Raw genomic sequence first — 12,993 nt, forward strand, 5'->3', positions numbered from 1 at the left:
TCGCCTTCGGTGTGAACATCCAGCCTTTCCGTAGCCCTGCCGAGCTCCTCTCCTCAGAGGGCAGGGCCTGGGCGCGGGGCAAGTGCCAGACCCTGGCAAAGGCACTCGAGGGGTTACATGCCCTCTGCTTTGCTTGGCTTTTGCCGTTATCCGTTATATGCTTGGCAATGTGAAGGTGGGCTGCCTGGCTGGGGTGGGAGCCTGGGCATCCCCAAGCAGCTGCTTTCTCATGCCTGTAAAATTTCCACTGTGGCTGCCGGAGTGGCTGATGAGACCCCTGGGACCACTGATGGGTGGAGCCGCTCCTGGCACAGTGAGTGCTCCAGCCGAGCATCAAGTTCATGTAGAAGCATTAGTAGTTGTGGCCCAAGGGAAAGTAATGATTTTAATAATTTTGTGACTTTGCAGTGTGAAACAGGAAGAGATGTATCATTACCATGCCTTGGGCACGCTTTATAAAGATACAAATCCTAATAATTATTACTCAGACTAACTTAACTTCAAGGAATACCTATGTTCCTTCCTCATAGCTTTTATGTATTGATGTATTTTAAAAAATAAATTCAGCTGCAGACTCCTATACCAGAAAATACCTTTGAGCAGGTGACCTGGGTTGACATCAGTAAGATCAGTGTGATGTAGAAGCATCAGTATGCAAACCTGATTTATGGCTATTACATCTGTAAGTGTGGTTTTCCTCTAAAGAGTAAGTTTTGGGGCTTGAAAAGAGTGTGGCTTTGTGTCAGACTGAAGGCTCAGTCTGTTCCCTTCAGAGGCACTGATGGGGATCATAAACATTTGCTGCTTCATTTGTTTTATTGTTGGATCCTGTTACAGGTCTCTGAGATGAGAAAGCAAGATTTTAGGTTTTTTAATAGTTTGCTCTGGGTTTTCTTAGGCTTTTGAGAAACGCAAACTCCCCTGCTCTTTGCTGGGAATAGTGAGCTCTACATAAACCACAGCAGCAGCGTGAGTGGGTTGTGGCTGAGATTGTGAAATGCCTTGGAGAGAGGGTGCCCCGTGTGCTGCCTCTGATCCGTTTTGGATGCCTCTTGGTAGTGCTGGGAGAGACTGGGGTGTGCTGGGGGACGTGGGGAGGATGGATGCCATTGGATACCGTTGCAGTCAGCCGGACATGGCTTTGGCAGCTCCTGCAGTTTGATTCACAGTTGGATTCCCAGGACTGTCATATTGGGGGTGAACGTTACATCACTGCAGCCCTGTTCAGGCAGACACCCAAATATAGGGATTGCTTTTAAACTTCGGGCAAGCTTTGGCACTTGCTCTAGGGTAATTGTCCTGATAGAGGGTGTGATGTTAGGGCTGAGTTCTTGGCTGAATGGTGGAGATAAAGTTAGCTGGAGGGAATGAATGAGCCAAGCATGCTGGTGTGAGGGATGCACAGCATCCCATGGCAGTCCCAGTTCCCAATACTGTCCCAGTAATTCTGTTTTCTCCAACATTTTTCTAATGGTTCATCCCTTTTGTGCTTCAATAACATGATTTTGTTATTTAAAGTAAAAAAGTGAAGCTGCTCAGTTTGCTGTGTTTCCAGAGTGTAGATCTGAGAAAAATGAGTAAGGCTGCATTCCATCCTTAAACGTTCAATGGAAATACGAATGCTCTGGAAAACACTCCAGGCTGGACAAAGTCCAGGTTATGCTGCACTGTTACTCCCTCATTTTATTCCTTTAGGGCTTTGTACTTCCAATAACAAATAAATGTGTATTTCACAGGGATGTCAGTATCAAAATAATCATATAAAGGTGCTTTGCATGTAAATGCTTCAAAAATAAAACTGCTGCTGTACCCATATAGGACTGTTCAAGCTATCTTGCGTGTCACTAAACTGTACAGTCATATGCTCCAGTATACATATACATGTTCAGGGGAGAACTGGAAGATTAAAACCTGTGTTGTCTGCTAATGAACAGACCTGTCCTTCCGCAGTGTAAGAGGAAAACCAGCTGCTGCAGCCAGCACTGAACCATGAATCAGAAGGTTTTCATTTTTGTTTATAACTCGCATCCAAAAAGGTTTTTGAAGAAACTGATTGGGAACTACACCTTCATTTTCCATGAAATCTTTTCATTTTAAAAAAAGAAAAAAAAGGTTATGATTTCTGTTCCAAATGACAGACTTCTGTAACAGCTTAAATCAAATAGTTGTCTCTTGGAATTTCTTCCTATATAGCTTTTACACTTCCATGTGACCTTAGTAGTCAAAAATGGCATCCTGATTTTATCAAGCCAAGTCGTCACTGCTTGTGTTTATTTTGGATATTGACCTCACTACAATTAATCACTGAAGCTACAAAATATAATATGTTGGATGATACAGCAAACATGAGCCAGATCCTCAGATCTTTTTTCTGTGAGTCTATTTCTACACTTCCCTTAGTGGGGAGCAGTCCTGGTTGAGGTTGCAAGGTTTGATGTTCCTGGGTTTCTCTAATAAACTCCATTATAATGTGCTTTTTCCCTGATACTCGGTTTTGTCTCCAGAGTGGTGAACCTCCAGTGAGAAATCTGCTGGCAGAAAAATGCTTCTTAATCCTGAACGATGAATTTTTGCCTCCAGCCTTCTCCAGGATGCACTGGCAGAACGTTGTGCAGGTCTGCTGGGAGTGACCCGTGGGTAGCACCATCCTGGAGACACCGGCTCTGAGGGTGCCGGAGTAATTGGGAGAAGTGGAGAGAGCTGTGCCTGGGCTGAACAGACCATGGGAGCCAACACCTCCAGCAAGTCAGCACCCTTCGATGAAAACGAAGATGGTAAGAGCTTTTCCTAGTTGTTGTCTGGGACTGCAAAGCGCAGGGACAAGTGCAGGGACTGTGACTCTGAGAGCTGCCACCAGCTCCTGTGCTGGGGTTGCCAGTAGCCGGATGACATGGTTAAGCAAAAGGGTGTCCTGGTCTGCAGCATCAGTGTGCTCTTGGTCTCCTGCAGAGCTGTGGTCAGGTGTCAGCTGGCCCCTTGCCTCCCCTCTCTGCGGCTGGGCATGGGGACAATAACTGTCAGCAGAGGTTTGGTTTTGAGGTGGACACTGTGAGGTGCTTCAAAGGCAGGGTAGAAATGCTGCTGTTCAGGAGGCAGGGAGGGTTGTTCTGGAGTTCACAGTACAAGGAGGACTGGTATGAAGCGTGGTGGGAAGATAGCTTGAGCGATGCATGTTTCCATCCCTGCTTTGGCCTTGGTGGGAGGGCCACCGAGAGACCCGCTCAGCAGCAGAGAGGGTGGCTGGGCAGTTCTGCCCGTTGGCATGGGGAGACCAACATGCGGGCTTCATCGGCTGGAAAAGGAGAGTAACAATGCTGTGAGCAGTGTTGGAGTCCAGCGTCACCATGCTGCCAAGATGACAGAGACAGTCATTAAAAGATTTTTCCATAAATAACTTTCCTGTTGCATGAGTCAGCTTGCTAACTGCCCTATGGGCTTTCACCTAGGTAAAATAATAAAATGCATATGTAGATAAATACAAATATACAGAAGTAGAAGTAAAACATATGAGAACCTAGGTAACTCATAACCTGCTGCCCCAAAGATAAGAACTCCAGTCACGGAGGATGTAATCCTGATTACTGGGGAAGTAAAGGGAAAAGGAGGAAACATTGGCCAAAACCTGCTCTTTCTTGCTCAGCTCCTTGAGGAAAGAGGTCTCAAGGAGGAATGCGCTTTCATTCTGGAAATGCAGGGATTGTGTCAGTAGCACCATTAGTGCTCGTGGCACAAGAGCCTTCTGTCCCAGGCTGTGGCTACCCAGCTCTTCAGCCTCCATGTGCAGCTGATGATGCACCCGACTGCCTGGGGAAAGGGAAATTCATTCTGCCCAACAGCGTGTTCCCTTGCTGTCCCGAACTACCCTGCTGTGACCTGGCCCTTCCCTGTGCACCCCTGTGCAAACCCTGTGCATGTTTGTCTTCCTGCAGTGATTTCACACTCCGGGGTCTGTGCTTGCTGCTGTCGCCTGGTGAGCCATTCTGTCCCCACGCCCTGTGCTGCTGCGCCCACAAAGCCAGATGCATGTCTGTGGCTGTTTGGCTAAATTGGCTGTGGTTTCCAAATTATTAATGCAACCACTTGCAATTTTCCTTTGTTTTTCTTAGTTTTTTCCAGTTACTTTAAAGCAAAAGACATCTGTGCTGTGAGGTTTTCCTGGAGATTGTATTCCTGGGGCATCTAAATCGTCAGTATTGGTATCTCGCATAAACAACTTGTGCTAGCTTAGGATGAGTAGTGCTTTTCACGTTCCTGATCACCTTCCTTAGGGTGATGTGTCCTGGCTGTGAGACTGACTGTAACAAATTGAATTTTCCTTGGGGTGGCTGGTCTCCCTGCTGAGTCTTTCTCTGGGTTTGACATGCTTCGTGCAGTATCAGCTCCTGTGACTGAGAAATAAATCGTACCCCAAGCGATGCAGTGACCTGTGCAGGGTGACTGTGCTTGGGGCAGTAAATCTTCTCAGACAGGTGAGTTCTTATGAGAGCCAGTTCTGTGCTTGGAAAGAGCTTGGTTCCAGCAAACTAAACCTGACAGCATGTGAAGTCCCTATTAGCTCTGTGGCAAAGGACCCTGGGCTTTCCAAGTGTGAAATGCCGCTCCCGTGCTCGGTGCATTTGTGTGTCGTGCTGGCAAGTCAAGGGGAAGGTCCAGTCCTGACCATCTTGTGTGGTTCAGTGTTGATCTCTTGAGTTGCAGTAGGCTCAGGGGTCACCCTTGCACCCAGATACAGTGTCCAGACTGGTGCAGATGTGCTTTCATGGCCGTGCCCAAATCTAAAAAGTGGTAGCACTTTTTTCCCCCTCTAATTAGTCATATTTTAATGTAATGGGGGCGGGGAGAGAAACCCAGCTGAAATGGGGATGTCCCCTATTAACTTTTCCATTATCTTGGCAAATTTATGACCTGAGACTGTATCACCTTAGATGTCACAATCTTGTCCTCATTCTAATTTCAATTAAAACTGAAATTAATTAAGAGCTGCTGGGTCCAGCAGGAAGCAGCACAACGGCCCTTCTGCTCCATGACCCTGGCAGGTTGCCTCACGGGGCTGCGGCCGGTGGAGAGCAGTCCCACCTCTTCGGCTGTGCCGCAGAGAGACTTTTCTTTTGGGACCTGTGTAGATATAAACAGTAACAACGTGAGTGGTGCAAGTGCTTTGGTGCCAGGAAGGCACCTGATTCTTCACAGCCTGAATTCCGGCTCCGGCAGCACAGTGCTGTGGCTCGGCAGCTGTCTGCCTGATGCTGCTTGCTGGGGATGTTGCCAGGACCTGTGGCCGGGGGAGGAGGAAGGAGGAAGCATCCCCATCTAACAAGCATTTTGCCATTGCACCCAAGAAATGGGTTTGCTTCTTGGAGAACCGTGCTGTAATGTTCAGGGATTTTGTTTCTCTCATTACCTCTCAATTTGCTTACAAATAAAAAAAAAAACCATCTTGCAGAATACTTGGGCAGTTGCAACAAAGTGAAATCTTTTGCAAAACAGAGTTGTTATGGAGCCAACTAGAGGGTGAAAACATCTGGATTTACATTGTACCATCATTTTCTGAATAGCTGTGGGCAAAAAAGTTACTTCACCTTCCTGGTCCTCTGTTCTTCAGCAGTGGGCTCCCTTCTCCTCCCACAGCTTGGCCATTTGCCCCGCGGAGTGTGCACTGCCTTCTGCCACGCAGGGACAGGCAGCAGGCTCATGCCTCGCTCGGGCTCCTGTCATCCCTTGATGTGCATGCATAGTTGTAACACCTCTTGCATATTTTTTCCAAATTGCTGTTGTTATGATTTGACTATTTTCCGTGGCACCGTGACTTTTAAGGTGTTTTTTTTTAAGATGGACTTCTCAAAGGGGCTTTGCTTGCCTTCAGCTGAAGTGGAATGATAATATTATTTTTTTTCTCAGTGTTTCCTCTGAGTAGGCACAGTCGTGGATAATAAGCTAGTGAGATGAAAAGAAAATGTAATAACCAGACAGAAGGTTCAGCACTGCAAGGTGTTTTCAGCTTCCTATGTAGTCAGGATCAGACCGCGTTAAAAGCCAGGTTTTGTTTGTGCTGCTTCTGGACAAAAGGGCATGCCGGGAAAGCATCCCAGAGGGTGGCAGCCAGATATTCTCCCCAGCTGGCCAAATCTGTTGGAAGATAAAGCAGAAATAGATAGTAGGTGAGGGCAGTGGCTGGGCGAGGTGGACATACACTGTTTTGTGTACCCTTGCCAGTGTCCTCTCCAGCCAACAGTCAGCTGTTCTGTCTTCAAACTGTGCTGGGACCAGGAAGAGCGTTAGACCTGTCCTTGTTCCTCTGCCTGTGTCTGTGCGGAGTTCAGCTCCCTGGTACGGAGGGGCTTGCGTTGTTGCTGCTGATCCTGTGGTAGCACTTGTTTTCCTGAGGCTGCAGAGCAGAGTAGGAAGGGAGGGAGGGAATTTAATGAAAATGAGGGAAACTACAGTGACAAAAGGAAGATGACTCCTAACAGACTGTGTGGTGTTGTGCTGGCTATACTGGGGTGGGTGACAGGGCTGAGAGGACTTGAGCCCCCACATGACTGATTTCCACTTGGCAGGTGGAATTTGGGGGCTTTGGCAGTGCCGACTTGTCTCTGGTAGGGTGTTTTTCATGGCTGGTTATGTTCTGTATTTTTTTTTTATAAATATTGTTCCTTGAACTTGGGTTTAGAAATACAACCCCTTATTTTCAAAATGGTATTTTATGCTTACGCTTCAGTTGTTTCTTTATAGGAATCGTACTATCTTCCTTGGCATCTCTTAAACATTATTTGTCTGAGTTGGCATATCACATGATTTTTCTCTCTGAAGGGCAAATGCTTTGGCTTTTTTCATTGTTTTAGATGCCATCAGGCAGTGAAATGAGGCTTGTCAAATCTGTAGATGTGGATTCAGGATGAAGAGCATCAGTTTAGTTCCTGATTCGAACTTTCAGTAGTCTTTGGAAGGGAGACTGGATTGGCTTGCTGTGAAAATTGGGGATGCTAGGAAAGCTAAAACAGGGAGAGGTTAAAATGTGACCGTACCTAGTTTGAGAGTCTTAAATAAAAAGTATGCAATTTAGCTTCCTTGTGACCAGCTCAGTTACAGACCTGTGTTTAAAATGTTAATGAAAACATAAATATTAAAAGAGAAGGAGGTAGAGGGTGTTCACATGCAAAATCTGGCTGCCAGCTTAACTCCTGGTTTTGCAGCTGTTCCAGATGTTAACATCTGGCTGGATGTCTGTGTTTCGCGGTCTGCCCTGCACAGGGTCCCAGCACCTGGGACCTGACACGCAGCTCCTGCAGCTCATCCCACTCCCTGGCGAGCACAGGCTGTTTCTTTCTCCTCTCATTTTTCCCTGCGGGTGATAAGCATCTTCACTCTTCCCTTTTGTTCTGCAGGTATCCACCACCCTTCCCTGAGATGGTCTAACTGGTAAACAGGTCTAGTTAGACTCAATCGTATCAACTTGTTAGCTCTGATATTTGCAGCTGTTGTTCTGGGTTTGAAAAAGGGTGTCTGTGCCTAAAAGCTGGTCTTGTTTGCAAGTGCTACAGCTGGAAACCATAAACTTTGCTTTGGTTAGATTGCAGCATCATACCTGAAAAGGTAATGGCAACGAAAAGGACATTATTTTTTTTTTTTAATTTAGTGTGCCTGTTTTAAAAAGTCATTCTGTGAATGGGTTACCCAATGGATATTACACTCCCAGCCAGGTATGCAGCACCTGTTTTTAGCCTTTTTTTTTGGAGAAAACGTGGGCAGGCTTAGTGGACTGTATGTCTGAGGCAGTTTGGTGACCCTCATGCATCATGTTTATGTTGTATGAAATCCCTTCTGCCTGGATAATTTCTTTGGGAAATACATACATTACATTAAAAAAAAAAATCTGCTAGCAAATTATGAGTACATTTCCCTGCAGTTGTGTTCTGGCAAGGATCTAGTGTCTGCCCTGTTATTCTAGTGTTAGCTTAGAGGCAGGACGTGTCCTGGGGAAAATGGGTTTATTTCTGACCACTGTCATGCACAAGCCTGTCACGAGGAGGATTCATCTGTTGCTGTTGCCTTCCGAGATGGTTGTTAAACTCGCAGGCAGTGGTAAGCCTCAGCAGGGACCTGAGCGTGGCACAGAGCGTGCGAGGACTCGGTGCCCGCTGGCTCTGGTGGTCCCCACGTGGGGACAGCCCTGCCTTGTGGCCCCGTGCTGGCTGCCGGTAGCCCTGACCCCAGCCACTTCTGCCACGGGGAAATGCCAGGGGCACGAGGCAAATGAACCCTGCGATTTCAAACCCTCATCTTTTTCAAAACATCAAAACATCAGTGCTGCCTCTTGGTTCCAGAGGTCACGCTGATTAAAGCTGATGGAGTTATTATAAATCTTATCAGTGGCTTTCTCTGATGCCTTGAATGAGCATCTGGGCATGGTTTGGTTTGGCTCAGCCAGCAGTGGCTGGTGAAGGAGCGGATCTCTGACCGTGGCCCCGTAGCTGATGGCTGCTGCGCAGTGCGCTGCTGCACCAGCGTCTTGGAGAAGCGTTAGCAGGATTCAGAGCATTCAGCATGAGAATCATTGCTGTGGTGCCTTATCCGGCAATCGGCGGCAGGGTTTGAACCCAGTCCAGTTAATCTGTGTTAGCTGTGCAGTAATTTGATTTGCTGTTTCTCTGCATCTGTTTATTGCCTGAGATGAAACACAAGCAGCTTCATCCTGGCTGATCAGGAACACTCGATATGTAGGGTCCTTCAGATGAGCACTTACAAAACATTCCCCCTTGCCGTGCAGATGTCCGCCTCCCAGCTCCATCTCCAGCCAGAGGCCAGAAGGTGAAGTGAAATGCATGTTCTTGTTCCTCCCCCCGTGTTGCGATGCACGATCCACAGCGCTGCTCCTCCGTTTCCTTCTGAGCAGCAACAGCCGCCCTGGATGCTGGCTGGTGTGAAGCTGGCAGCCAGGCTTGCTGCGCTTAGCTTGCACAGCTGTCAAACGGTTGTGCAGAACACCACAAGGATACAGTGGTCTAGCTGCCTGTTGATGTCCTCACATGGTATAGAGTTTTGATGGGCTAAACTTCTTTGCATTTGGTTTCAGCAGGAGCGAGATGAGGCTTGTGTGTTTAACAGGCAGGGCAGTGTGACAACAGCCGCCCGATGACTCCTTGCCTGATTTGCCATTGGCAAAGGCTGACCCAGGGAACTTGCCTTTGCAGCTCAGCTGCAAAGAAGAAAAGCCTGTTAAACACCAAGTTTTAAACAGCACCCGAACTCCAAAAGCAACAGAAAGTTGCTAGGGTATCCCTTGTTTTTCTCAGGAATTATCTTACAGAGAACAAGTAGAAATAGTGTAATGTCATCAAATGTTTGCTCAGCCATTTAATATTTGAATGTTTGCTCTCTCTTGCAGTCACCTTCGACCATTTTGAGATTTTGCGAGCTATTGGGAAGGGCAGCTTCGGAAAAGTAAGTATTTTGTGAACTAATCACCATTTGGACAGCTGGAAATGTAACTGAGAAATGGGCGAATTAGAGGCTGACACGAGAGTAAAGAAATAAGCCCCTGCATTGTCCAGGAGCTCTGACCTGAGCTTCAACTCCTGATAATCAAGAAGGAATCAGAGCCTGATTCCCTCATCCATTCCATAGCCACAAATTATATTACCGGAGGTTAAAATGAGAAACTGATAAATCAAATGAGCTGAATTTCATTATGTTTCTGGATAACCATTTCCCAGCACATCAACACTGAACAACATGACGCATCTGTATTAAAGAACTACAACTGACACGAAAGGCCCGGCAGTTTTTTCAAAAGGATGTTTCTCTGTGAAACAGTGTGTGTGTTATTAAAAGTGTCAGGTTACAGTTATATGTTTTAATGTTACGCTGTTGTGGAATTCTCCGCTTGTAGACACTGACAGAACTCTGGAAGGCCATTTGCCCCTTGCCGTGAAAGCACACTTGTGCCAGAAGTGGGGTGTGCCTTGGGTGCAGAGAGCGACAAACATCTCTAGAGATGTATTTGGTGGTGAAACAAAAAAGGTTGGCTGAAACTGTGCAAATTCATCCTGAATTCATAAACTGATGTGGAAACAAATCTGAAAAATCAGTCTGTTCCGTTTTGCGGTCTTAAAAATTCTGAGTCCTTCATTGAAGCCATGTTTGATGAAATCTAGATTTGATGAAATATAAGAAAGGTTAAAATTCAAACCCCAGTACCACCCAAAGGGAGCACAAGGTTGATTGTGAGCTGAATGAAAATTAGCAAGAAGGGGGAGATGAGGGGCTGCTCCCCAGTTTCTCACCTGTAGTCCTGTGGCGGAAAGGACCCTTCCAGACAGTAACTGGTGAGGGAGGGACAAGCACGCTGGGATTAGTTAGTGCTATAAAATAAAATATTGACTTGTGTGTGATTTCCTGTCTCCTATCTTTGTGGTGATAAATTCCTTCCCATCACCTTCTCCCCAGCAAAATTTCTTCTTTGGCTGAAAACCAGGTGAGAGATTTGCTGGCCATGTCCCATGCTGCAGCGTCAGAGCACAGAGCGCTCGGCAGCGTGGACTTCACTAACACCACTGGAGAACGCTGGCGTGACCATGCCTTAGCTGCCTAAATGTGCTGATGGATCATCCCTGATTTATCCCTTGCTTTGCTCACTTAGGTCTGCGTGGTGCAAAAGAACGACACCAAGAAGATGTATGCCATGAAATACATGAATAAACAGAAGTGCGTGGAGCGTAATGAAGTGAGAAATGTTTTCAAGGAGCTGCAGATTATGCAGGGCCTGGAACACCCTTTCCTGGTTAATTTATGGTAAGATAATGTCCCTTTGCTTACTGGCTGGGTTGGCATTGTCAGTTAACGATGCCTTTGGGACCGGAGTTGCCCACTTGCCCGCTGCCAGCCTGTTTGGGGAGCAGCCGGTGTGCTGCTGCGTGACAGCGGCATGCTGCCCGCCGAGCTGGGTGCTGGCGGTGGGTGGGTGGGCAGTGGGTGGGCTGCCTGAGGCTGGCGGCAGCTCCTGCCCATCGCTGCTCAGGAGGACACACGTGTTTGCCCTGTGGAGCGGCCCCAGGGCTCCTTGTCTGTCCCAGGGCTCTGGCTTCAGGGGAATCCTGGTTAATTAAACAAGTTATCTCCCTTGGCCCTCCCCAGACAAGCACAAGAGAGTTTATTTGTATGTTCCCTTGTGGTTTCTTCCTTGACAGGTATCGCTCGTTACCATAACCCAGTTTGATTTAATAATGCTCTTTTGCAGCAAACAGCAGCTCCCAGGACCAAACGGAAAGGGCACAGGATCGATAGCCAAGCAGTGCTCTGATTGCAGGGTTTCCCTTGGCAATGCTTCCTTCTCATCCCCTCTGGATTCTGATTTTGTAGTTTATTTTGTACCTTAAACAGGCTGCCTTAATACCTTATTGGTATTTGACTGAGTTGATGCTAATCAGCAAATATAAAAGCAATTTATCATTGAATTTACTGACAGGAAAATAACACCATTCAAATTTTTTTTGCAGAAACCCACGTATCTATTGGGGAAATGTGTACATGAGTCTTTTTCCTTTAAGAGTACTTGATAAATGCAGCCTACGTGCTCTGGTTATAGTCCATTTTCAACCGTTAGCAATGGGATTGACCAGCTGAGTGATATAAGATGCACTAATTCTTCCCCCTTCATTTGATTCAGCACGTTTTCCTGCAGTGGGGCAGTAGGAAGGAATTTTGAATAAGACTCAATTACTGTTAGAGCATGCCAGGCTAATTTTATTAGGGCACCAGTAACATTTCAAGTGTTGTGGTCTTGCACGATGCAATAACATGCAACGTGGCCAACATCCTGTAGTTACAGGATTCCTCGAGGCGGGGCGGGCAGGGGTGTAATTACATTTATTGGATATTGAATTTATTTTTAGAATGAGGTAGAATTTACCAATGCTAAACACAAAAGATGAGCCTAAGACACTGAAAATCACAGCTCTGTGAATAACTTTGTGTTCCTTTTTGAAATCTCTTGTAACTTGAGTGCTGTTAGGTGAGCTCTCATGGTTCTGATGGTATTGCCATTCAGTGTTGTTCTAAGGTATGAATGAAACCCACACATCTAGGCCTCCTGGAGCTTTGGGCTTACCTCCAAACTTTGCTTTCCTGCTTGAACGGGCAGTTCCATGCAAAACTCACTCCACAGCTGAGAACCAAACAGCATATGCATAGGTATAGACCTGTACAGAGCAGATCATCTGAGTTTCCCTACTTCTGTTCTTATCATGGCCTCGGGATGCCTTTAGCATTCCTTTAGCTTTCCTGCACTCTGAGTGATACGCACAGTACAAGCTTTGTGAGGAGTGGTGTTCTGGTGCATGGTGCTGCTCATCACATCAAGAAGCTGGTGTATTGGTGAAAAAAAAAAATCCATGAGAAAAAAGCTCATAGCTGATTGATAAGCTGCCTGAAAGGGACACTTGGTGTAAACAGTTGCATCAAATGAGGTCACTTGAAGAGGAACAGCAGATAGGAGCTGCATCCCCTGTTGTGTTGAGCGAATGGATTTATTAACAGGCTGCTGCCAGGAGAGCCAGAGCCTGGCTATGAGTGCCTGCAGTGCACAGCCTACCGCTGTGAGTCTGGGCAGGGCTGTGCTTGCTCTGCATTGATCTACAGCCGTTCCCTTGGGTGCTTGGAGAAGATTAAATGTCCATCTTGAAGAGCAGAGTGTGAACCCCAAGGGAACAGACAGCAGTTATCCAGAGCTCCAAGCTGGATTTCCACTGCTGTATTGAGTTACTGATTGCTGGGCCAGCTGGCACTTGGCAGCAAGTGAAGGGATCTTCCAAGATCCCTTGGAGGGATCTCATGTCCACGAGTGCTAGCTGGGGCAGTGGAGGCTTTATGGACAATTTTCACAGAGTGCCAGCACAGATTCAGGTAACAAACAATAAACAAATAAGTCCTCCCCAAATGAAAATGCGTGGTCCGCACCTCCTGGGCTCTTTGTGGTCTGTGCTGCCAGTCACTGCC

At 46.8% G+C, this 12,993-nt stretch overlaps 1 protein-coding gene across 1 annotated transcript in view; it reads left to right on the forward strand.

Moving 5' to 3' along the window:
• Positions 1–12,993, forward strand: part of STK32A (serine/threonine kinase 32A) — a 34,982-nt gene that overhangs the window by 943 nt on the left and 21,046 nt on the right. Inside the window, exons 2-4 of the mRNA XM_037398449.1 lie at positions 2,581–2,774; positions 9,386–9,441; positions 10,640–10,791. Coding sequence (XP_037254346.1) covers positions 2,723–2,774; positions 9,386–9,441; positions 10,640–10,791 — 260 coding nt within the window. The 5' untranslated portion in view covers positions 2,581–2,722. The remainder of the gene's footprint in view (positions 1–2,580; positions 2,775–9,385; positions 9,442–10,639; positions 10,792–12,993) is intronic.

This window comes from Falco rusticolus, chromosome 8 (assembly GCF_015220075.1).
Source record: "Falco rusticolus isolate bFalRus1 chromosome 8, bFalRus1.pri, whole genome shotgun sequence".
Taxonomy (NCBI): domain Eukaryota; kingdom Metazoa; phylum Chordata; class Aves; order Falconiformes; family Falconidae; genus Falco; species Falco rusticolus.